The 24,876-nt window shown below is 43.7% G+C and overlaps 1 protein-coding gene across 3 annotated transcripts; it reads right to left on the bottom strand.

Annotated features, from left to right (window-relative positions):
* Positions 1–608: 608 nt before the first annotated feature.
* On the bottom strand, positions 609–20,415 carry tmem102 (transmembrane protein 102). 3 transcript variants are annotated; one of them, XM_015340583.2, is made up of 4 exons: positions 20,233–20,415; positions 19,382–19,465; positions 15,704–15,914; positions 610–8,567 (listed from the first exon to the last, which is right to left on the bottom strand). In XM_015340583.2, the coding sequence occupies exons 3-4, from the start codon at positions 15,903–15,905 to the stop codon at positions 7,267–7,269; spliced, it is 1,503 nt and encodes a 500-aa protein (XP_015196069.2). In that variant the 5' UTR covers positions 15,906–15,914; positions 19,382–19,465; positions 20,233–20,415; the 3' UTR covers positions 610–7,266. The 3 variants fall into 3 exon arrangements, with proteins under 3 accessions (XP_015196072.2, XP_015196069.2, XP_015196070.2); XM_015340584.2 differs by having other exon boundaries at positions 20,313–20,415; XM_015340586.2 differs by lacking the exon at positions 19,382–19,465 and having other exon boundaries at positions 609–8,567; positions 20,313–20,415.
* Between the last annotated feature and the right edge of the window lie 4,461 nt (positions 20,416–24,876).

Below are 24,876 nucleotides of genomic sequence, written 5' to 3'. Positions count from 1 at the left end.
GGAGAACATGCAGTGGCACAGTGGTGGCTGCCTTTCAGTGCTGGAACCCCAGGGTTCAATTTTTGACCGGTGGTTCTCCGTGCGTTTGCATGGGTTTCCCCTGGGTGCTCTGGTTTGTCCCCCCAGTCCTGAGAAATAGTGATAGGTTCATTGGCTTCTGGGGGAAAATGGCCCTGGTGTGAGTGTGTGTTTGTGTCTGTCTGCCCTTTGATGCATTGGCATTCTGTCCAGGGTGAATCCTGCCTTGCACATGTTGCGTGCCAGAACAGAATCTTGCTCCCCTGCCACCCTGAATTGGAAGAAGTGGTTAGAAAATCGACGGATGGATTTACATTTGTTAAAGATTGAAGTCATGGGTGTACAAAGGATTCTTTTAAGCTCTTCCTCTGTAGAGAGGGATTCATCTCTCTACAGGTCTTTCTGCTCTTTTGTGTAAATGCTAATTGTTGTAATCCATGACTTCCTAACCTCATCCCAGACAACATTTCAGTTAAAAAAACAAGGTCCAGCACAGAACAAGCTACTTATTTAACGTAGTTTCAAAGGAAGCACAGTCTAATAAAAAACAAACAAACAGTGCACTGTGCTCAGTTCCAGTCTCTCACACTCATACTGATACCAGGCCAGTTCAGTCTCTAATTCAAGCTGCCCATATGTCAAACACAGGACACAAGAGATATTAAAAACTATCAATCACTGCCCTCTACTGGAATAAAGATGTATTTCCATAAAATTGCTCTAGAGAGAATGGGGAAAAGTATTTCAAGTGAAAACTGTTAAACACAGATTTTGTATGCGTTTTATTTTTATCAAAGCACCACAGCAACTAAATAGTTGAATATACATACAAAGATTAAATAGGCATATCAAATCGTCATGTACACTAAAAAATTGAACACATTCAAAATTGCAGCAGGTGCGACAATTTGCATTTTTAAGTGACATGTTATCACAGAGGTAAATTGTTACATTCAGCAGACATTAATGGAGATTACATTCTTTTACATCGGAAATTGCCAGAAGTGTTTTTATTCAATTTAAAATGCCAGCATTAATTATGTGCAACAAGGGGCTTGGAATCCGAATCTGGGCTTTTGTAACGAAATTAGAGGTGCATTTTCCTAGGGCTCGTGTGGAATATATACAGTACCTACTGTTTCAGTAAAACAACAAAGCTCTCCAGACTGTCTCTGACACTGAAAAGGTGACGTTATCCCAGTACAACACAAGACTTGCGGTGACTTATTTCAATTAAATCACACCAGCGTTATGTGCTCTTTTAAAATTACTTCAGTTACTAAAACTAGAAATATTCATTTGCCACATACAGTAAAACAGTTTCTATGCCAGGTGTGAGCTGTTGAGGTGTGGCATACAAATATGTGTGAGTATTATACCAAGATGTCATCATATGGTATATCCAGGCCATGACTTGGTTAAGTGTCTGATGAGGAGTGAACTAAATATCCGTCATAAAGCAGATGAAAGCTGCATAAACAGTATCTACAGATTTTACTTCAATATGCTTGAGAAGGAAAGCACGGTAGCCGTGACTACCTTCAGAAACAATGTGTGTGTCTTCCAATACAAAAACACGAGGGCCACCCCAAAATACAAAATAGATTTTGACTAAGCAAGAGAGGGTCTTTATAACAGTCTTCCTAAAAGATCAACTGTTCCAATTCTATCTGCTGCGCTGAAGGTGTGATGTGGTCTTTTGGGGTCCTGTCTGGGACATGAACATAGCCTTCCCCATAGTTTAAGTAGTGATGCACATATTTGTTTTGGATTACCTATAATTACTTCAACCTCATTCGTGTAATGAAGACAAGCTCATTACCCCTGTAAAGTATCCCCCAGCCAGGTTTCCAGACCCCTGTCCCTTTTTTGTTCTAAATAATTGCAAAGAAGTCATAATTCCCTCAGTAATGGTACATTTTGAGCTTTGTTGATCTCTCTCATTACTTAAAATGTAAGCTGCATCTTGACCCCCCCAGCTGTTTCTGAGCTGACAATCAAATTAAGCAAATTATTAGCTCATTTAAGACCTTAATTAAGCCCAGCTGGAACGTGAATAACAAGACACAGACCTCCTTAGGCACCACAACAGGGGCACAGAGTCCTGTCATTTCCTCCTTTTCAATATTTAGTTTTTTTTGGTGCACAAAACAGGAAAACATTCAGCTCACATAACTGTTTTTATTGCTTTAACCAATGTTGAAACTGGCATTTGACTTTCTTGGTCTGATCAGAGGTTGGGAAGCTTTTAAATTTAAAGAATCACTGTTGATTAATTAGCTATTTATTTTGTGAGTGTGAGTGGACTGTTTTTGAAATCAAGGTTGCCTACAGTTACTTTAGTCACAGCGGGTCTTTTTGGCCTCTGAAACGAACATGCATTTTGCAAGTATTTCATTAGCAATTTAAGTGCCTGTGTTATTAGTTTTCCCCTATGTGAGTCAATATGTGCTCATGTTGTGGAGACTAAGGCTACTTAAAATAAGCACATTTTAAGAGCACAGAAAGCCTTCAAACATTCTGACACTGGATGGATAGTAGACTTTTTATTGTTAATTCTGATGTGCAGAAAGCACCAATACACAGCAACAACTCTTTCCAGTACCTACTGTATCTATTAAGAAGACTACAACTCAGAACACAGGCTGCAACTGAAAGGAGGCTATCTGACCCATCTAGCCAATGTGGTAGTTAGTACCTAACTGAAATGAAGATCTCATCCATCTGTTACTCAGAAGAAAACGAGGTGTTTGCTCCAACAACATGGCTGGGTCATACTGTATAATCTAGATCAGCACGACCCTTTATTTAAAAGATTGCCACCTATTCTCAGATTTTTTAAATGCACAAGCAATTTCCACTTTCTGTTCTCTGAACATGTTGGGCAATCAAACCAGACTTCGAGGATACCAACCCCTTGACTGCACAGAAGGGAGAATGAGGAAATGCAGACAGGCTCCCGTGACCCCCCCATGCCTTAACGCATCACAAGCACCGCAGCCCTGTAGCGGAGCCTGGGTAAGGACTGGTAGAGAGGCATGTCCCTCCCTGATAGCACCTGTATGCCTGCAAGTGTCAGGGTAACTGGAGAACTGTATTGAGCTCATGGGGGTACCAGGTTACAGTGAGCTAGGGACACGACCCAGGCTCGAACCCGGGATCACGAAACCCAGTCTGCGCTCAGGAGCCTCTCAGGAGGCCCTCTAATGAATTACACCGTCCTTTGAGCTTTTTTTCTCAAGACCCCCCTCTGGAGCCCAGCTCAAAGCAGTGGCATTAAGAGCCAAATTGTTTATCTGCACCTCTGTTCTGCCAGCAGCTTGCTTGGCACAGTTCTGTGGTCCTGAGCACCGAGAACCAACTACATCAAACATCTATCAATAGGGACAGTAATCAAATCAACGTAACTGACTAGGAACAGATGCTGCCACTATTTAATAATACTCATTTACATTCATCTGCGGGAATCAATTACCGGCCCAAAGTTGACGTCATTCCAAAAAAAAAAAACAAGTGATCTAAGAAGAGAGAATGGCATTAATTGCTGTTTTCTGACAACCAGCCTGCAGGAGGTATGTGACTGCACAACCCATGTCCCAAAAATGTCCGTAACAAAAGTTCTGGCAGACCTGTTTCACATTTTCAGCCCTGGTGTCAGACGGTTTGTAAATGTGGAAATGTACCTCTCTCAGGGGCCCTGTCAAACAGTCTGTAGCACGAGCCAGATTGTATCCCTGATCCCATCCATCCAACTTCTAATCCAGCTTCTTCCAGTCCAGGGGTGCGGAGGAGAACAGGCAGCCGAAGCTTATCCCAGCAAGCAACGGGTGCAAGGCAGGATGTACCCCGGACTGGATGCCAACCCATTACAGGGCAAACACAGACACACACAGGTCCGTTAGCCTACCAGTACATTTTTGGACTGTGGCAGGAGAGCAGAGAACCCGGAGGAGGGCACCAGTGGTGTGAGGCACTAACACTAACCACCACTCCACCATGCCACACATCTCCGATTCCCGTTTTGCAGCATGTTGACCCAAGGAACCAGAGAGCTGGGCGCTGGAGTCCGGGACGCAATCAAATATATTCTAAACCAGGCTCTCAAACTCAGTTCCTGCAGGGACATGCGTCTTCTTTGTAAGTTATTAAATAATGATTTCTTCGACAAACCTAGAAATAGGGTCTTTCGTTAGGTTTTTTGCAGCTGAAGACCCAAAACATTCACTTAATTTACGGTACTGTTAGCTACAGTATAAAACTTCTCAGAGCCTGGTTTGAAGTATTACAGTTATGTGGTAAATTTAACCAACTATATTACTAAAAGCTCAGGCCGTCCAGTAACCGAGTAGGACAGCCCTGGTCTAAACTGATTGTCAGGGCTCCTAAAGAGGAGTATGTTCATATCTACATATCATCTGAAAGTGATTTGCACAAATTAAAAAAAAAAATACATAAGGATACACAATCTATCAAGGTCATTAAACTCTTTGGAATTACATTTAAAGCTTCTTGTACTGTACCTGTGTCTATAGCAGCAGTCTCACACCCAGTCCAGGGGGAACACTGGCTGCTGTTTTTGATTCCAGCTGAGCTCTACATTACTAGCACCAATACACTTAATACATCTGCTTGCTTCTTGGGACTTTTTGTTAACTTGTTTCTGCACTCAGCCCTGCTTTGCAAAAACTGAGCACTCTCACTTTCATTACCTAACCTCTTATTTCTGACTGAGCAACTCTTAATAGGTGATCAGACTTTCACAAAGGGCCTTTTTTCCTTCTACAGTGTGTAGTCCAAATGCTACCAATTGGGTGCAGAAGATGTGCCTTCGATTTTCAGTCCAAAATTCCTTGACTTCCACTTGTTGTCGTTGCTTGTTCGAATTTCACTGTTGATCCTGGCAGAGGTCCATGCGTTGCCTTTCTCAGCACCTTTCAGAATCTGAATATTTATCCCTCAGCCCCTTTAACGTCCACACTGTAAGGATCGGAGACGTCCTTCTTCCACACACATCACCTTTGCAGGTAGCACATTTGCAACAGGCAACCACTCTTGTGTGGAGAGGGAAACTGCTTTGATAGATGACAGGATACTAGGAGCTCAAATGACTTAAGATTGTGAAACAAGGTGGCATCTGGAGCTTTGCGCATCATTAAAGCTCGCTGTAGAAGAATTAGCTGGTGATGAAGCGTTTTGTAATTTTATGAAGAACAACCCAAAGTGGGAGAATTTCTAAACTAAAATACTGTCACATAAGTCCTTGACTTGTAACATTCTGAATTTTCAACTTCGCCCTCTCTTCTCCTGATATCTGCAGAGGTGGAAAAAAATTATGATTGTATGGTTGTACTATGGCGTGGATCAATTTACCTAAAAGCTAATTGCCAATAACAGAACCTATGGATGATAGCTTTCCATTCTCTTGTGTCTTATGACACTAACCCAGCAGATTCCCAAAGAAAAGCAATGGTTTTGTAATGTACAATATGCAGCTGGGCAAATCATTTTTTTTTTGATTCAGGCAAATTTAGCATCATCCTTCCCAAATTTAAGATGTGTCCATAATACACTGTTGTGAAAATCCTTGAAAATCCTTTTAAAGTTTAAATAAGATTAAAAAAAAGGCAAGCAAACAACCTCATTGTACACAGGCCCAACGTGATCATAAAAGCAATACTAAAATTGTAACAACAACAGCCCTTGCTATAAGTACAATCTAAATGTGTATTTCTCAGCCAGTACACACACAAATACACAAATCATGCATTGGTTATCACTGTATCTGAACCTTACACTGCTGTTGCTTACTGAACTGCTGGGGGAGTCTGGAGTTCATCTTTCTGTGATCAAAGACATCTGTATTTTCACTGTTTACCTTTTTTGAGGTGGTTGTTATTAGCCTTGGGAATAGCTTACCCTTTCCGTACAGAACCAAAGTTAGTAATTGTAAGTTCCTGAAATGTGCCTGGAGCTGGCACTGCCTTTGTGTGCTGGGCATAGGTAAGCTGGGGCACAACGCCAACTCCCTCTTGCTAATGCAAAGCTATGCTGAACCCATACAGGCCAATATGGAATTTTTAAAGAACCGTCTATAGAGAAATTAACTGCATTGTAATGGGCAGTAACGGTTTGGTACAGGATATGGGCGGCACGGTGGTGCAGTGGTGAACATTGCTGATTTGCAGAGCTGGGGCCCTGCGTTCAATTCCTGGGGTGCTCTCTACGTGAAGTTTCTATGTTCTCCCCACGTTTGTGTGGGTTTGCTCCCACAATCCAAAGACATGCTGATAAGTTAACTGGCCTCGGGGAAAACTAGCCCTGGTCTGTGTACCTGTGTCGGTGTGTGGCCTGCAGTTGAGTGGATGTTCCCAGTCTCGCGCCCATTGCTTGTTCCCCCATGACCCTGCAGTGGATGCAGTGGTTAAAAGATGGATGGATGGTATACAGGATGCTTATGTAACATGTAATGGACTATACCAGCAAAAAGGATTTTATAACCGAGACTGTGCAGGGATTCTTTGGTGTACTATTTAAAACAGAAAAGCTATTTATCTTCCTTAAAGGCTGGGTATGAACACATTCTGTGGCTAACTGCCGAGTAATGACTTTTGATCGCGGCACACAACCAGCCGAGGGGTAGAGAGTCTTTTTTCTAGGAGCTCACCCAGCGATACAGAGCTGAAAAAATGGGAACGGGCCCCCGACACGCAGCTCGCCAGCTGCTGTGGTTAATTAGCCGTGCTGAGATAGGCGCCCACGAGATTTCTTCTGAACCCCCGTGGCGCCTTGTTTTGCTTTTTTTCCCCCATCGTACTTAAGCACAACTCACGCGAGTCAAGAGCTCGGCAGAGAAAGTGATGAAAAAAGGATGACGGCAGGAGTAAGAGAGGAGAGCGGAAGAGAGGTCCACTTCTCTGTCGAAGTGCACTGAAAGAACAAAGCCCCTTCTGTGGCAGTGTCTCTTATGGAAACAACGTTGATTGAAAAGCACTTTTAGATGCATTCCGTCAGGCTACAAAAAAACTCTTAAGAGCTGGAACCTTAGTACCAGGCACAAAAATCACGGTTTCCCATTAAATGGATCTTGAACTCTGAAAAATCTTTTCGCTGCATGAGTCATAGCTCGAAGACCACAACTCTAAACCCAAGTCAGAAGCCCTGTATTTTATCCGGTGCCTTTAGTGTGAAACTAACTGGTAGTCTGCGGGTTTTCCACAGCGCGCCGGGGGAGACGGGAGGGGTAACCAGTTAGTAGAACTTGTCGTCGATGCGGAAGTGTGGTCGGCTAACGTCCTCCGGGTTGAGGAAGACCGAGATGGACTTGCCGGGATTTTCGGTCACCAGCTGCTGGAGGCGCCGGGCCAGCCGGTCGTCCTCAGGCTGAGCGGGGTGGGCCGGGGGGCACGGGCCGGAGGCCGGGGGGACGCCGTTGGTTTCCCGTTTCAGCCGGCCGGCCTCCCGCGCTTGCTCGACCGCCGCTCGGAGGTGCTCGGCGGGGTCGGCCCGGACGCCGGACAGCTTGCGGGCCAGGAGGAGGGCGGTGGAGTCCGCGAGGTGCTCCAGCATGTTGCACTGGGGCAGGAAGTAGTTGGGGCAGCTCTTGTTCAGAACGGAGTGAGAGAGGTCATCCAGGAGCCCCAGCAGCAGGCGAGCAGGGGTCTCGGGCTCCGGCGAGGAGAGGTACGAAGAGGGCAGGCGGTCACAAGCCCAGAACATGAGAGTGCGGAGGTGGTAGGGGCTCAGGGCCGCTTTGGGGCGTGCCACGAGCTTGCCGATGATGACACGTGCGGCCTGGAAGGCCTGGCTCAGAGGCTGGGGGATGCACTTCTTCAGCTGCACCTCGCTGCGGGAGAAGGCCAGGCGCCACTCCTGGTCGGGCCGGCCCCCGGGGCCGCAGCAGGGCAGCAGGTAGAAGCCGCTGATGGCCTCTTCTTCCGTGATCTTCCCGTCCCAGAAGTGGTTGGCCGTCAGCCAGCCCTGGGCCACGGCCGGCCAGCCGCGGAAGGAGACGACGGGCAGCAGGTCGTAGAGGACGCGGCTGGTGCCCGCCGTCAGGATGAGGGTGGTGAGGGGCCCGTTGCGCTCCACCCGCTCCGGCACGGGGGTGCCCCTCTTCGGGTTGCACCGCAGCTCGCTCACCGCCGTGGCCACGGCCCCGGCGAACCAGTCCGCCACCAGCGTCGGGGAGAAGTAGCAGCCCTCCAGGGAGGGGGAAGCGTCGCCGTCGTCGTCTCCGGCGGCGCCCGAGGCCTCGCTCTCCTCCTGGCAGCAGTGCCGCCAGCGCGCCAGCGTGGCGGGCTCGCAGAGGCGCAGGCTGAGCCAGGAGTGGCAGGGCGCAGAGTGCCGCATGTCCAGGGTGACCGGCTGGTTCCGATCGTGCAGCTTGAGCGCAGGGACCAGCAGGGTGAAATCCAGGTCGTAATCGGCTCCCTTGACGTAGTCCCCCAGCTCCTCGGGGCTCAGGTCCAGCACGCCCTCTCTGGCACCCCCGGACAGCAACAGGTACTCATTGGCAACGGGCAGCCTCTGATCAAGCTTTTGCACGAGTCCTGCATTGAGGAAAAAGAGGAGACGAGCAGAGTTAAAACAACTCATTCACAGCCTACTTTCAGTAATGTGGCTACGCTGATGCTTTCTACGGCTCCTGAACAGAGTACAGCAAGCGATGTTAAATGTGTAATATGAACACAGGAAGGACTACTTAACAGCGCGTACCCAGAGGCGGTGAGATGCAGAAGCTCTGCACTTTAATGCTGACATTTTTGCAAGACTCATTTGTTATTCAATGAGGTCTCAATGTTATTTATCTTATGACTGATGTGTGTTAAGGATGGTAAGTGAAGTTGTGCTAGGTGGATGCTGTCTATTTTTGGCTTTATGTTGTATATTTGTATTGCATGTCTTTTCATTTGTATGAACCAAACCCAATTCCATGCAACAAGACCTTAAGACAAAAACGTGTTGAACCTGAACTTGACACTTTAAATATACTAAACACCAAAGAAACATTACAAGTCACAGTGTGGAAAAACCACAATCTTTTTGTAGAAACTGCACTGATATTTTATTGACCAGATATGGCATAGATTAATTTATGCTAACATTTGTTATTGACAAAGCTTATCAGTGGGGTGCCTACTGTGAAAGACACATGCCAGTTGTGTGCGTGCGAGACCACTGCCAGAAGCACCTGCAAGCTGTACAATCTACGAAAAACATGCTTTGCAGTAGATAGCAGATGCTGTCTTGTTTCACCATTCCTCTCACAGATTCTGGGCAAGCACGTTCCCATTCATGGGACTCTGACTCCTAGATCTCATGTCATCCCAGTTCATCCTACAGAAAGTTCGAAGGGGCTCAGGCCAGGCAAGTAGGATGCTTATTATAACTGTCATATTTTCATCTAGCGAAAAAAGTGTTGCTGTGTGCAGCGTGAGGGTACATGTTGTCCTGATACAAAACTGTCTTGTCAAAATGGACCCAGAATGTCAAGGTAGCACCACGCAAAGCAGACAGGATTCCATCGGTCTATCTGGTTAGCAGATGGACTCTCCTGCCCAGAAAAGTAGTGCATTGCTCTGCATGTCTGTATCACACTCACTTACTGTATGTTCATCAGAGCGGTCCACACAGAACTCTGTATCACTGCTAAAGCTGACTTGTCCTTAAGGCTTATGAGTCCACCTGAGGAGCTGCTCCAACACACTATTGGAATGAAGTTGTTGCTCTCTTGTTAAGTTGAACACACATGTTCCTTTCTGCATTTCTTCATTTTTCATTTTCAGAATCACATTATAATCTGTCTATGCCACTTGGCTGTATCATGATTTGTCTATTATTATTATTATTATTATTATTACTATTATTATTATTACTATTATTATTATTATTATTATGAGAAGCCATGATTGGTAAAGGTAAGGGGGAAATTTGGTCAGGATGCCAGGTTAACACCCTATTCTTTTTGAAAAATGCCCTGGGATTTAATGACTGCGGTCACTGAGGACCTTGGTTTTACGTCTCTATCAGACTGAGCAATCTTAGCTTTTCTAGGGGTCTCCCATCCAGATACTGGACAGGCTAACAGTGTCTTAGGTTCTGTGGGCTGCCAGTTGAGAAGATGCAGGACTATCCAAAGGAAACCACAAACATTTCATAACCATCCATCTATCTTCTAACCACTTTATCCAAAAACAGGTTCGCGGGAGCCACAGCCTATCCCTTCAAAGCAATGGGAGCAAGAAAGGGACCAGGCAGTCCATCACAGGGTACTCACGCAGACACACACACTCACGCCAGGGACAACTGAACTGAATTCGAACTGTGGCAGCAAACCAGAGCACCTGGAACAAAACTACATAAACACCGGGAGAACATACAAACTCCACACAGATAGCATCCCAGGTCCAGAACTGAACCAAAGGCCTCAGTTCTGTGAGCCAGCATTACTCACCACTGTGGCACCATGCCTCCCCAAAACAATACCGTGTTATTCACTGTAAGTGGCACAAAAACAGAAAAACAAGACAGTCGGACGCGCAAACTGACCACGGAGTTAACACAAGACTGATGGTGTTACTGCCCTGAGAAACGTGTGTGGTGTTTTAATGATATCAGTTTAATGGACAGGCTGTGGAGTGTAACTATGCTTAGATAATAGCACTAACAATAAGAGGCTGGGCTCCCTGGAGAGCCAACTTCCAGCTGTGATTGATGCATTAGGCATGGTGCAAGGCTGTGCTTTAATTCTTTTAACACGATTTCTTTGATCCAATTACAAGGGCTGTCTCCTGGCCACGCGGGGATCTTGATAGGCCTCTTCGTCTCACGAAACACAAATCCCGGGAGAAAATAGAGCCAACAAAAAGCGATCTGCCAAAATAAGCCTTGAAGGATGATGAAAGAAAGCCAAAGGGTTAACATCATCTGCGAAAGTGAAAGCAACCTCATTTCTTTTGCTTTTTCACAACTCAGCAACTTGGCACACATCAGAGTTGGAGATGAGAGACAAAAGTGAATTGGGACACTGGTGGCTTCTTTTTAAACATTAGACGCCACAAAAAAAGAAAAAGATGATTGTAACATGAGTGGCATTTCACATCTGTATATTTTTAGCAATTTCAGACAACCATAGCCTTTTTATTAAACTACAGAAACCATCACAGGGGGATTCTCTGATACAGATCTTGTCAGCTAATGCTACAGTTCACTGTGTACCAGGAAACTTAATTTCTTAAGCACCCACATGCTAATCAGGATCTTACCAATACAAGGATAAAGCCATACAATTCATATCTGGTTCTGCTGGATACAATTCTAAAGGAGATCGTCCATCTTCATATCTACAGCATGTCAATCAGACTCCTTCACAAATTCAAAGCTTTGTCAGTCTTGGTGGTATGGAACATCCTGTCCAAACCCTCAGTACCCTGACACCATCTCACCCAGGATCCAACATATAAATTGACTACCACAAAGAGAAAGAAGCTCTCGACATAAGAACATCATTTGCCATCCTGGCCCGTAGAGACCAAATCATATTTAAATCAAGAAAATCTTAAGTTCACTGCATGGTGACAGATCCATTTCTTATGTATACCCCATCTTCAACTTACTGCTGCACACCAGCATGGGAGAGACAAGGATTTTGTACGCATGCATGCTTTGCTTCAGCAATATACACCTGTCTAAACCAGGAGCCATACCTCCAACAGAAAGACCCATAGTACCCATATAGGAGTGTTCTCATCAATTGGAGGAGTGATTTAGCTCTCAGTGATGACGCTAGAGGCAGACAGATCCATTCATGTCACTGTCATTGTGCTTAAATTTAGACATGACAACAAGCTCCACCATCTGCAACTGTTGTTTACAGTGGTGTGATGTCACCACTTGAGGAATCCTGGTCACAGTCAAATGATGACACACTCAAAGCAGCGACGTCTGGCCAATAAGGCTCAACCATCCATCCATATTCTAATTGCTTCATCCAATTCAGGATCACGGGGCAGCAAGAGCCTGTCTTGGCAAGTAACGGTCACAAGGGAGGGACCACTCTGGACAGGATGCCAGTCCAGCTCAGGGCACACACAGACACGCACACACTCACAGCACGGAAGGACGGCATTGTTAAAGTTTGTTCACTGTGAAATCTGGAGCACCTGAAGGAAACCCATCTTAACACAGGGAGAACATCCAAACTCCACCCAGACAGCACCCCAGGTCTGGAATTGAACCCAGGGCTCCAGCACTGCGAGGCAGCAATACTAACCCCTTTGCCACTGTGCTGATACTCCCCACCAAGAAAATAAAAATCTTAATTCTTCTGTTACTCCAGTCCAAAATCTGGTATTGGTGCCACTCACAAATGCAACACCATCCCCAAAAACATCATGGTGAAGTGTTCACTTTCAACTTTGCAGTACGCTAATGTAAATTTAATTGTACAGCAATCATTAGCCTGTTCAAATTAATACAGTTAGCCTCTTTCTTGTACCAGTGGATACCTAATGGCTCTATCAATTTAATTATTCCCAGGGACTCCACAACTTCAGACTCTCAATCACTTGAGTTCACTACAGCTAATGACTGGAACTCACTGTGACGGATTAAAACGAAGAATTTGAAGTCACAGAGTGGACATCCTGCTAACAAACATGGTCTATGAAAATGCAGAGCTTCTGGATAGTGGTAGGTGGTTATTAATTTAATGATTTACCATGCACAAGCTTTTATTTCTAGAATCTAGCTGGCTTTCTCCTGTAGTGGCACGAGTCACCTTATTAACATGAACATGCTCTTAATTACTTTAGCTCACCTCATTAAAATCATATCATTGATGAAGAATTGTTTTGGGCTTGCTCATCTATCAAAACCAAGGGCAGCATTAATACAAGTTTGATGTAGCATTTTGAGAAAGAGGAAGAATCCCTATCTTACATACAAACATGCTGATTTGAATGCTTTTTGTTTAAACCTGACTCATAACGGCATTCTTCTGATCTAAATGGGGCCTTCTCTATTAAAAAAAACATTTATCCTATTGATTAGCTTTTCATATATGTAATTATGTTTAATCCTCAACCTACCACTTGAATCAAAGAAAGAGAAAACGTTTCATTCTTTTAGTAAGCCCTGTTACATAAGTACAAAAGCCAGATCATTAGATCACAAACTCAGATTTGTGACTATATTAATTTACAAAAGTCTTACAGCAAGGATGTGCTCATCATTTTTAGTAGCTGAAAAGCAGATTAAATATTGCTAAACGCTCACATGTGGTGGAGAGATAGGTTTACATAAGCAATTTAGCAGAAACTGATTAAAAGGTCAGTGTTTCAATATGATATGTCAAGCACATCTAAAACCGAATTGTTGAGAACTTACAAACCCTGTTCAGACATAATTGCAAAGAGACTGCAACATTTCAACTGTCTTTTTCCCCCAATCAGTTTTCCAATTATGGTGTTCTGAGAGAGTATTTAATCTTCACAAAGCTTCACTGTATCATATCCACAGAATATAGAAAAATCCAGGAAACCGATCTCGGTACATTAGCAATGGTTCTGAATTTTCCATCATCTCGCAGCTCAGCACGACAGCAAAGTAATGGCCATGTCATATGCGTGATCTGATTGAGAGAGATTTATGTGGGTTATGTAACAGAATGCGGTCTTCTCAAGAGGGTAGAAATAACAAAAATAGTCTTTTTATTGTAATTGCTGACAACTGCGTTCAATTGTTTTGTTTGCTGGGCGGAATGGTGGAGCAGTGGTGAGCACTGCTGCCCCGCAGCACTGGGGCCCTGGGTTCAATTCCTGGGGTTCTGTCCGTGTGGAGTTTGGATGTTCTCCTCTGTACTCATGTGGGTTCCCCCTGGGTGCTCCGGTTTCCTCCATCAATCTAAAGTTGGTTAACTGGCTGGAAAAACTGGTCCTGGTATGAGTGTGTCTGTGTGTGCCCTCTTAAAGCAACAAGGTACAGTCTGTGTATATGTATTTAATATTATTACTATGGGGCAGACACCCCCGTTACGTCCAAACTAGATCTGTTTTAATCTCCTGGCCAAATCCCTGCTGGAGGATGTAGAGTGTGAGGTGATTCTTGGTGCAGATATGAGTGCTGTCACAAATCAGGTGCTTGACAGACCTAAGGCAAAGGTGACTAATTTCCCTTAGCGCTAGTTTTTCACAACTATAGCATCAGAAAGTGTCTCTGATTTGGGTGTAGATATAAGATATAACCTTTCAGTCATGGAATTTGCTTTATTTAGCTAGACATCAATCATGCCCCAGAAGTGAATATACAGTATTTTTGCTGCTTTTCTGCAGCAGAGTTAGCACCCATCAGATCAGCATGCCAGTTTCTGCGGACTGTCACTAACTGCACCCTGCTGGCAATTTAATAACATGCTATTACACCCACTTCCTAGGCTACATAAGCGTTCAGTTCCTCAAGTCTTTATGTAACCCGAATATTATGAAAGTCAGTAGCGTCCCTTTCTTAACCATTGTGTGAGCACATACAGGTATAGGCAATTACTATTCATCTATTTTCAAATTGCTTCTTCCAATTCAGGGTCGGAGGGGGAGCTAGAGCCTATTCCTACAAGCTGCTGGTGCAAGGCAGGATACACCCTGGATGGGACACCAGTCCATCGCAGGGCACAGACAGACACACACACTCAGACCATGCTACTTTTTCCAAAAGGCAATTAATGTACCAGTTTGTCTTGGACTGAGGGAGAAAACCGGAGCACGGGGAGGAAAACCACATGAACAAACTCCACACAGACGGCACCCCAGGAATTGAACCCAGGACCCCAGTGCTGAGAGGCCACAATGCTCACCACTGCTCCACCATGCTGCTCTTATGATTATTTTTCAGTGCTCAAAATATATATAATTGTTATAAAGAAAATAGAAAAAACATATTCTCATTTCACATGTTAACCAAGTTTGGTGCTGACTAGCCCTCGTAGAAGAAAAGTTAAAGAGCCTGGCATCCTCTCTCCCTTCCTAACCTTCCTTTCTCTCGTCGTCTCCTGTTGGGTCTGGGAGATGGCACAGCATAGAGGAGGCTTGGCAAAGCAGCTCAAAAGAACAAGCCAATAGCTTGGTGGTCAATGGGTAGGCTTGATGCACTTATATGGGGAAAAGGGTTTGCAATCAAATATTATGTCTGATACTACTTTAATTTACTTTAAGTCAAGTTGGCCCAATACTTATGCTCACCTAAAATGGTGGAAATCCTACCCTAGTTGCACTCAGTCAGCTGTGCGCCACTACCTGGGGAATCCCAGTCACAGCTTGCTAGCGACAAAGCCCAGATTCAAACCATCCCAGCCAGGAGCACAAGGGACGACCTGCCTGATATCAGCTATGATCTACGCCTAAGATAAAACAATAGCATTTAGAAAAAAATAAGGTTTCTTCAGCACCAGGACTGTAGAGCAGTGGTTTGGAAAAAGTCCGGTTAATAGGAAAAAGTGCCCTTGAAGGTTCTCAAATACCATCTCCAACAACAATCTAATTTTTCTTTCATTTGTCTCTAATCCCACCATAAACACCCAGCTGTGCTGTGCTCTTGAGAGGTCCGGAGTCCAGGTGGTGCAGGAGCTCAGAGAAGCATTTAACAAATAGCACCTCTGTCATAAAAACCATGTGATGAATGGCAGCCTACGCACCCAGCATGTTGAAGATGAAGTCTTTGGCAGTGTGAACCTCCAGTGCGGTCTGATCCCCAAACTCCCGCTGCTCCAGCTGAACAAACTCCTGCACCAGCGCAGACAGCTGCTCCAGGCCAGCTCCTGAGCGGAAATCCACCTCTTGGGGCATCTTTACGGGGGCTGGGGGCCTCGGTGCCACAGCGCTCATTAGAGACTCCATGGCCCCTCACTGTGGGACAAGAGTAATGTGCTTGGTTAGAAGCCTCCCTGTATCCACTCCTGGCTTTGTTCCACCACGATACAGCCAACTAGCCTACTGTCCTCTTCCACTCCACTCCCTCGCTCAGCAGTGGTGTACCTGTTGTCTGTGAACATGAGAAATGACAATCACCCCCATTAAAGACACAACACTTCCCTGGTCAAACTGCACCTATTACTCACTCCTGCCTGCTTCTGTCCTGCTGCCATCCAATTTATTGTGGATATGGTTTTGTATTTGTTGCAATACAGTTGTTGTATAATACAAACTGCTTAACTATAACACACACACATAGCAGTTCCGACTTTGCCATCCCAGTACATTTGGAGGGCATTGTATGATACTTTTGTTTTCAGATGAAACATGCATTTAACAGCAAGCTTAGCCCTTACAAAATTAAACGGTAGTGTTATGCTGGTATAATGCTACCTTAACTACACTGAAAGTAGACAATAAAAATAACCAGTTAACCAGCCATAGCATGTGACAGTTTAAGCAATAGTATGATCAATCCTGTGTGATCAAATTATTTTTCTATACATATAATTATGGCTTTTAAGTTTTCAAAAATTGGTCAGTTGACTGGGCATCCATCTGAAACACTATAAGCATTAGCCAAGACATAATTCCTGGAAAATTAACAATACTGTTAATAATACCTGAACAAACTTCTTCAGGACAACTGGAGGAACTAAAATCAATACAATTGGCCATACAGTATAAGACCCTAAGCTATTCCTTTCAGATTACATCATGTGTGTGGTGACATTAACTCTTATTTAACAGTGTGTTAAGGACACGGATCTCAAAATCGAAGACAAACAGCATGTAAATCTCTGATGAAAATAGTAACAATGTATATATTAAAACAATCAGGAATAATTATTGACTAAAAATAATTATGTCTGAATGTTACAGAGGGAATAACAACAGCCGAGTTCAATGGCCCATGGATGTGGATGTCCTAGATCGTTATCATTCCTGATGTCATTTTCTCACATAAAAACAAATTATAAATACTGTATCCATTTCTCTCCCTCGTGTGCTCTGCATCCCTCCTCCACCTATCACCACCTGTGCAGCTGCCCCTGGTCACTCCTCACTCAACATGGGGGGTCCCAGCCTCCTCGTCCCACAGCTAGGGGGCTGGCCCACAGCCAGGCAGCTTAAGGCAAATCTTACAATGACTAAACGATCAATAAACACATTCAATACAGTCAATTCGTGGGTGTTGGTCTTCCTAGTGAAAGACTAGATTTTAGGACATTTCATTCATAAGATGCTTCACTTTCAGATATTTGCATTTGTTTGTGAGCACGGTCTCAAGCTTACAGGAACTATTTTCTCTTCTCTCTCATTGGGCAGCAAGATAAGCATTTCCTCAGAATGCTGGAGGGTATACAGCACTCTCAGCTAACAAATTAACCAACTCTCTGATTGCTGAATATTGCCACTCTGCAACACTATTGATTCTGCTTCAAGTCTGGCAATATGTCAATGTCTGGTTTTGGGAATTATGCTTGAAAAACAAATACTCTGGAAAGAACAAAGCAGATGAGCAAATACTTCACTCAGCCACCATTTTTAACCACTGTATCCAACACAAACTAGAAATACCCAGTATCCAGAGGAAACCTACATGAACCTAGGGAGAACATGCAAACTCCCCAAAGATAGCATCACAAGACCTGAACCCAGGGCCTCAGTTCTGTATGGCTGCAATGCTACCCAATGTCCCACCATGCTACAAGAATGCCAAAATGACCTGCCCTAAAAAAAAACAAATATCCAAGTTGTACATCCACACTAAGGGATATGGAACATTTCAGAGTCACGATTTGCTTTATTAACTACCAGTAAATTATACACTGCACAGGCACCATGCTGAATCCTCTGACTGCAATTTTTCTCTGTATGCTTGACTTAATTTATATGTCCAGGTACAGAGAAAGAGATCATACTGAGAATCGGAGTTTCCAAGAGCACATTATTACAAGGGACCCAGCATGTTTTATTCTCCCGTTAAAAGGAACAGAACTGTATTCCAGCTGGGCTTGCAATTTTGATAAGGTAATCAGCAAAACTGGTCAGACTTCTCCTTCGTCAGGCCAAACTTGAAATTAGCCTTCAACACAAAGAAAATAAATGGTCCTGATAGGTAGTTGTCCCTTCATGTGCCCGTGTGTTCCTAATCACTAGCCTGCTGTGGCTGCTTCATTTCAAATCCTTTGGTAGTGTTTTGCGAGCTGTCTCCACACGCTGAAAAATGGCACCTTGCATTGTGTTAAAACAATTCTCAGGTAAGCACTCACTGATGTAAATGGCTTACGAGAAGAATGAATGTAAGACCTCTTTAGGACCATGTAGCACATCTTATAGACTATGCAGCTCCAAGTTGCAATCTGTACCAAGCAAAGGAAGCAGATCCATCCATCTCTAACTGCTTTTTCCAATTCAGCGCTGTGGGGGAGCCGGGGTCTATCTAAGCAAGCAATGGACACAAGGCAGGGTACACCCTGGACAGGACACCAGTCAACCACAAAACACAAAGACACAGACACACACACCAGGGCCGATTTTACCAGAAGCCAGCTAACCCGCCAAAATAGTTCAGGACTGTGGGAGGAAACCAGAGCACCCAGAGGAAACCCACAGGAACACAGGGAGAACATGCAGACTCCAACGCAGAACAACAACCCAGGTCCAGAAAAGAACACCAGCATTCAGCATCCACCTTAGAAATGCAACAGTAGCTTCATGAAATACATCAGCAACTAAATTAGGGAGAACGTTATAGGCACTTTTAATATATACAGTATACAGCATAACATTTCACTCTAAAACAGGGAAAATCAATGTTGTCCGATCTTCTTATTAATGGAAATATCTTAATTAAGCCAGCTTCCTTCCAAAGACATACTGGGAAGTTAATTGCCTTCTGGAAACATTAGTCCTGGTGTGTGTTTTTGTCTGTATTTGTGTTAGCCTTGAGATGGACAGATGTACCCCACCTAGTGCCCACTGGTTGCTGGGATAGCCTCAGACTCCCACACGACCCTGTAGCGGATAAAGTGCTTTAAAAATAGAGCCATGTGTGCTAACTGAAATGTATAATTTAAAGAACATCAGAGAAAACGATGGGATAGCTGCAACCAAAAAGAAAATACAGTACCGGAAAACAAAATGATCAAATATTTTTAACTGAGCAGCTGAATTCAAAGGAGACCCTTCTCCTCAAAACACAAACAGATTCAGCTACAGTGCAAGATCTTTCTCAGGCTTGAGCTTCATGTGGATACTTCTCTTTTACACTGTACTCGTGCCAGCAGTGCTATTACACACGTTTGGTGTAATCATGAAGTGGGTCTCCTCTGTCGAAAGGGACCGCTTGAAGTGGGGTTCCTCACAGACACAGCACACAGCTTTCCTGTCAGTACCTGCGCAATGAACAGAAGACTCCTCGATGAGCAGGACAGCCCCAACAACACACAGCTTGTTGTATGAAAAATCTTCGATGCGTTCTTAACAAAAAGGGGAGAATCAAGCAATATCCTCTGACTTTGTCTCTAGTTGCATCTTTTGAGACCACCTCTTGGCTCCAAATTCCCAAAGCAGGACAGATTTAAAAGCACATTATTATACCTTCCAAGCGATGTTATCTGAGGGATAATTTTACACCACTGCGGGTATTCGTGTTGTCTAAAATAGAAAGCACCATTCCAGGTCAGTCTTAGCTAACTGTAACAAACTATCTACACTATATTTTTCTATCATTCTGTTCAAGATCAGAAAGAATAGTGTCCATATTATGATTAACATTTACAAATTAAGATCTGTTAGGAAGACTGCTTTAAACGCCCCAGTCACTAGACTAAGCGTGTCATTCATAGTCATTTACAGTACCTACGCCTAAATGTGTGGGTGTGTTGATTAATATACACATTTTGGTCTGTTTTTAAAAAGTGTCAGTTCAACTTGTAATTAGCTGATTTGTCTAGAACGTCTTGGATCAGTTTCTACACTATCGAACATTTTTTCAGACGAAGATAAAAAAATACAGTCCGACTGGAATGCAGTTTTTATATTGATCTGCTTGTGATTAAACAAAGCAGAAAACAGAAAAAAATACGTGGAAAGAGATTTTGATTCTATCCTTTTACCATCTTCCTATTACTAATTTGTCTTAAAATGCTAAACGTAACAGAGCCTAAATTAGCTTTTCGGAACCAGAGCCTGGAGTTAACGTGATATCCAATCGCCTGTTGCAGGTGCTGCAAAATACAATCACCTCTTCTACGATGTGGATCGTTTTAGTCCATGAGTCTTCGGATTCAAAGCTGAGAACAGTGTACTAAAACGACGACTCACAGAATTCCCGACGCACTTGAGGAATGTGTGCCTATGGGCGATATGTTTGCGGTTGTTAAAGCCGATCTTATCTCCTTTCCCTTCCAACAGGTCCGACTGCACACCTTCCCCCTAGCAACTATGACTCCGGAAATCAGGTGCCGCGCAAAAGCATGACGGGAGATGAAGTTTTCTAAAAAAAATACAACTAGAAATCAAGATTTTGTAAGTCGACTGATGGTGTAGCGCACCACGTACAGTATGTTTTTAATTACTCGGGACATTATTATCGTGCTTGAGTTTCCCATTAATACCGTTGAAAAATGCGATGCTTTGTTTTCAGATTTGTAGAAGTATTTGTAATTGCTGCAACAGAAAAGTTTGCAATGGCTTTTTAAACATTAACTAAACTGGTTCTCTGTTCGTTTTCATCTTGTTACCAAAACTCTGTCACAGATCGTAAACACAAAATGAATACACCAACACATTAGCTCATTGTCAGGAGGTAAAACAATGCTTTTTTATTTCAATATTTACTGCTTAAAAGTATATAAAAGCAGATGTCTACATCTAAACTCTACATTTACAGTAAGTTCTTTAGAAAACAATCTTCATGTTTTGACAATATCCAAATTGCCAACAAGAAAGAAAACACAACTTCTTCTGTGTCAAAATGATAAAAAGCCCCAAAGTCAAGAACACTGTTCCAGCAAGCAACTTTAGGTTTTATTGTGGTATATTCCATTTTCTGAAAAAGCTATGATGATCAAACAACCAACGTTTTGCAGTTGTGTCTTCTGTAGTTATACATGCTATTTGTTTTTTCTTTATCGTTTCATTAGAGCATATAAAAGTTTTTTTACTTGTTGTTAAAATTTTACTTACTATAATCACCATGTATTGTCTGGATTTAAGGCCAGCTAATTTAATTCTGGGGAATCTGCTTCTGAAGCCATGCCGTCTTACTCTGGACCCTCAAAACTTTAAAGAAGTACCACCTGTTCCATCCATCCATCCTTCTTCTTCATCCAATTCAGGGTCACAGGGGACCTGGAGCCTGTCCCAGGAAGCAACAGGCACAAGGCAGGATACCCCCATGGATGGGACACCAGTCTAGCGCAGGGCAGCCAGACACAAACACACACAGGGATAATTTTTTTCATAAGTCAATTAACCTACCAGTATGTCTTTGGACTGTGGTAGGAAACTGGAGCACCTGGAGAGAAACCCATACAAACGCAGGGAGAACATTCAAACTCCACACGGACAGCACCCCAGGTCTGGAATGGAACCCTGTGTCACGTCAGCTGCTAATCTGAACCCTCCTCACAAATGGTCTCGTCCCGATTAAGCACCAGGTGGATCTCCGCAAACACCGCCGATCTATCCCTTCAACCAATCAGAGCACCTCACTCGTTAACACACCCTCCACTTCCAGACTTACGTAAGCCTCCCCCGTTTCACTGAACACTCCACGGTATTGTTAGCTTCTTCGGAACTCCTTGCCTCTCGTTATTAACTTCCTCTTGCCTCTTTGGATACTCGAACTCAGATCTTACCCTTTGACCTCAATCTTGTCTAATGCTTTGGATTTGACTGCCTTTCTCCGTTTGGATAACCTTTGGTATCGAGCCCGGAATTCGCCCCCGACTACATCTCTGTCTAACGTTTGGGATTCGTCAGCAATCTCTCCTGTCTCGGCTCCCCAACTCCGCATAGGGTTCTCCGCCTGTACCCCCCATTGTCAGCTGTATATGTGTGGCCTCATAGGTTCGACTTGAAATCTCACGCCCTCCATTTCGCTATATGAGCACTGAAGTAGTCCTATGGGTTGACTTTGTCAATAACTTTTCACAATTATAGATCTGTAACAAATCCCTCGTTATTTCCTCTTCTCAGTACTAAAAAGATTCTGTTCATTTGTCGTGTTGGTGAAAACACTCCCTTGAGGCCACAAGCTAACCTTGTTATCCTTCTTTGATCTGATTCTCAAGCACCACTGTCCTTTGTGTAACACGGTGAACTGAACTGCACACAATTATTCTCTAAGCCCTATTTGTTTCTACCTGCTGTTTCTGTGTTGCCACTCTCTAGTGGTGCTTATGGGGTCTCTCATGCAGTGTCGATTAAACTTTAATTTCTCTGTCTCAGGTTTAGCTGACAAGATTGTTTGATCACCAAGGGCGGCTGGGATAGGGCCTTTTTGCAGGTCTTCATTAAAAAGTCATATCTAACAGTGGTACATGGTACAATTCCCTGAGGAATTATGGCTTTAAAAGTGATCGTAATGTTGCTGTGTTATGTTTTTAGCTACCAATAATCTCCTATTGAGACTGTTGCAAAGAGGGGATTGACAGGGCTGTCAGACTATAGTAGGTTTCAAAGGATCCAGTGATACACAGGGATGGCACATTTCTGTTTCACTACAACAGATAATGTACCATTTGAAACCATTTATTAATACAATCTCAGTTTTATAATGGCATCCTGTAAATACAGGATCCATGCACAAAATATTTTAAAAAGTAACATTTTCATAATATGAGAAGTCAATCAAAAATATATATTTTTAAATAAAAATAAATGGCTTATTGGGAATTGTTATTGGAAACAGGCAAAAGATATGTACAGTAATGTGCCCTTTTTTGCGTTATCAGATATTATGTGTTATAAAGTGAAAATTCACTTTTTTCCTGGCATTGAATTGCTTTAACAGAACACTGTGTTTCCGTTTTCTAACCACGTTATCCAATACAGGGTCACAGGGAAGCCAGAGCCTATCCCAGCAAGCAACAGGCACAAAGCAGGGTACAACCTGGAAGAGACACTAGTCTATTGGAGGGCACACACAGACTCACTCACACTCACTCAGTTTTCCTAGAAGCCAATTTACCCACCAGTGTATCTTCGGACTGTGGAGGGAAACCGAAATGAACACAGAGAGAACATACAAACTCCATGAGTATAGTACCCCAGGTCTGGAATTGAATCCAGAGCCGCAGCACTGCTGACCACTGAACCACAATGCCACCCTCATAATTAATGGATTCATATTCCCTAGTACTCTGAATACAACCAGAAAACATGCTATCAGGCCCAAGTGGTTCCTTCAAGCACTTCTAAGCTTTGTAACTCCTCAGTATGTGCTGTGTGGAGATGATCTAGTGAAAAACTCTTTAAAATATTAATCAAGAACATTTACTGTTCCCCTTTTATGTTCTTCAATTAGTCCATCATTAACAATTAGTCTCCTATTTCCTTTACTACCACTTCTTCTGTTTTGTATGTAAAAATCCTTTTGTGTTAGCACTTAACCCCTGGCGGTGTTCTCTAATCTTAGGTCTCTCCCTGTCTCAGCCCTCTTGATGTCTTTTTTGCCTTTTTTGCTCTCAGCGTCATTTACTTTTTTGCTTCTTTTGTTCTTAGATCTTTTATGTGCATAGCTTTCTCTCTTAATAATATTCTTATTTGATCCAATAAGCCAATAATTATGCCACAGTTCCTTACGCTTGATATTGCATACCTTGGGGACTAACTTATGTGCCTCTAGCGATACAAACTGAACATCAAAAGAAACATCATTTTTAACTGAAACAACTTTATCAGGCAAATGTCCATCTTTTTTTTTCTAGTAGGTGCACTGCCATATTATTGTAAAGACATGGCATTAGTAAATCTTTCCATCCATTTTCTAACCACTTCTTCCAATTCAGGGCTGCAGGGGAGCCAGAGCCTCACCTGGCAAGAAACAGGAGCAAGGCAGGGTACACCCTGGATGGGACGCTCGCCCACATACAGTAAGCATCAAGATGTTCATTGTCCTACTGGAATGACAGTGTCAGGATGATTCCAGGAAGGGAAGCCAGAGAGGCCCCAGGGAACAGTGTGGGCCTGTTCCCTGTGCTGTACAGTCAGGCTTGAATCAGTCATTGTAAAAGTGGAGTTCTGCAGCAACCAGAATCTACTACCCTGACCAGCCTTCCCCTCTCCAAAACCATGATTGCTCCCAGTCTGTTGAACACCATGATTAATGCGGCATGGGTGGTACAGTGGCACAGAGGTCAGCATTGCTGCCTCAAGGTTCTGGGGCCCTGGGTTCAATTCCAGACCTGGGGTGCTATTTGTGTGGAGTTTGTATGTTCTACCCATGTTCACATGGGTTTTCTCCAGGTGCTCCAGTCAAAAGACATACTTGTAGGTTAATTGGCCACAAGTGAACTTAACCAATTAAGAGAAGACTGACCCTCATGTGAGTGTGTTTGTGTTTGCCTGCCCTGTGATGAACTGGTGTCCTGTCCCGGGTGTAAACTGCTATGCACTATTTACTTTCCAAGATCCCTAGCTCCCCTGTGAACCTGCACTGGATCAAATGGTTAGAACATGAATGGATGGAGTTCTTTAATGGTGGCAGCAGTACAGGTGCTAAGCTGAGGAATCTATTGACCGTCTCTGGAAATGTGTATTTCTCTGGGCATCAACTTATACATATTGTACCGGGCGGAGCGGTGGCTCTGTGGCTAAGGATCTGCGTCTGTGGCTGGAAGGTTGCCAGTTCAAATCCCGTGGCCGGCAGAGGAATCCTACT

Source organism: Lepisosteus oculatus, chromosome 3, assembly GCF_040954835.1.
Source record: "Lepisosteus oculatus isolate fLepOcu1 chromosome 3, fLepOcu1.hap2, whole genome shotgun sequence".
Lineage (NCBI taxonomy): Eukaryota > Metazoa > Chordata > Actinopteri > Semionotiformes > Lepisosteidae > Lepisosteus > Lepisosteus oculatus.
This window is presented reverse-complemented; position numbering and strand designations above follow the sequence as displayed.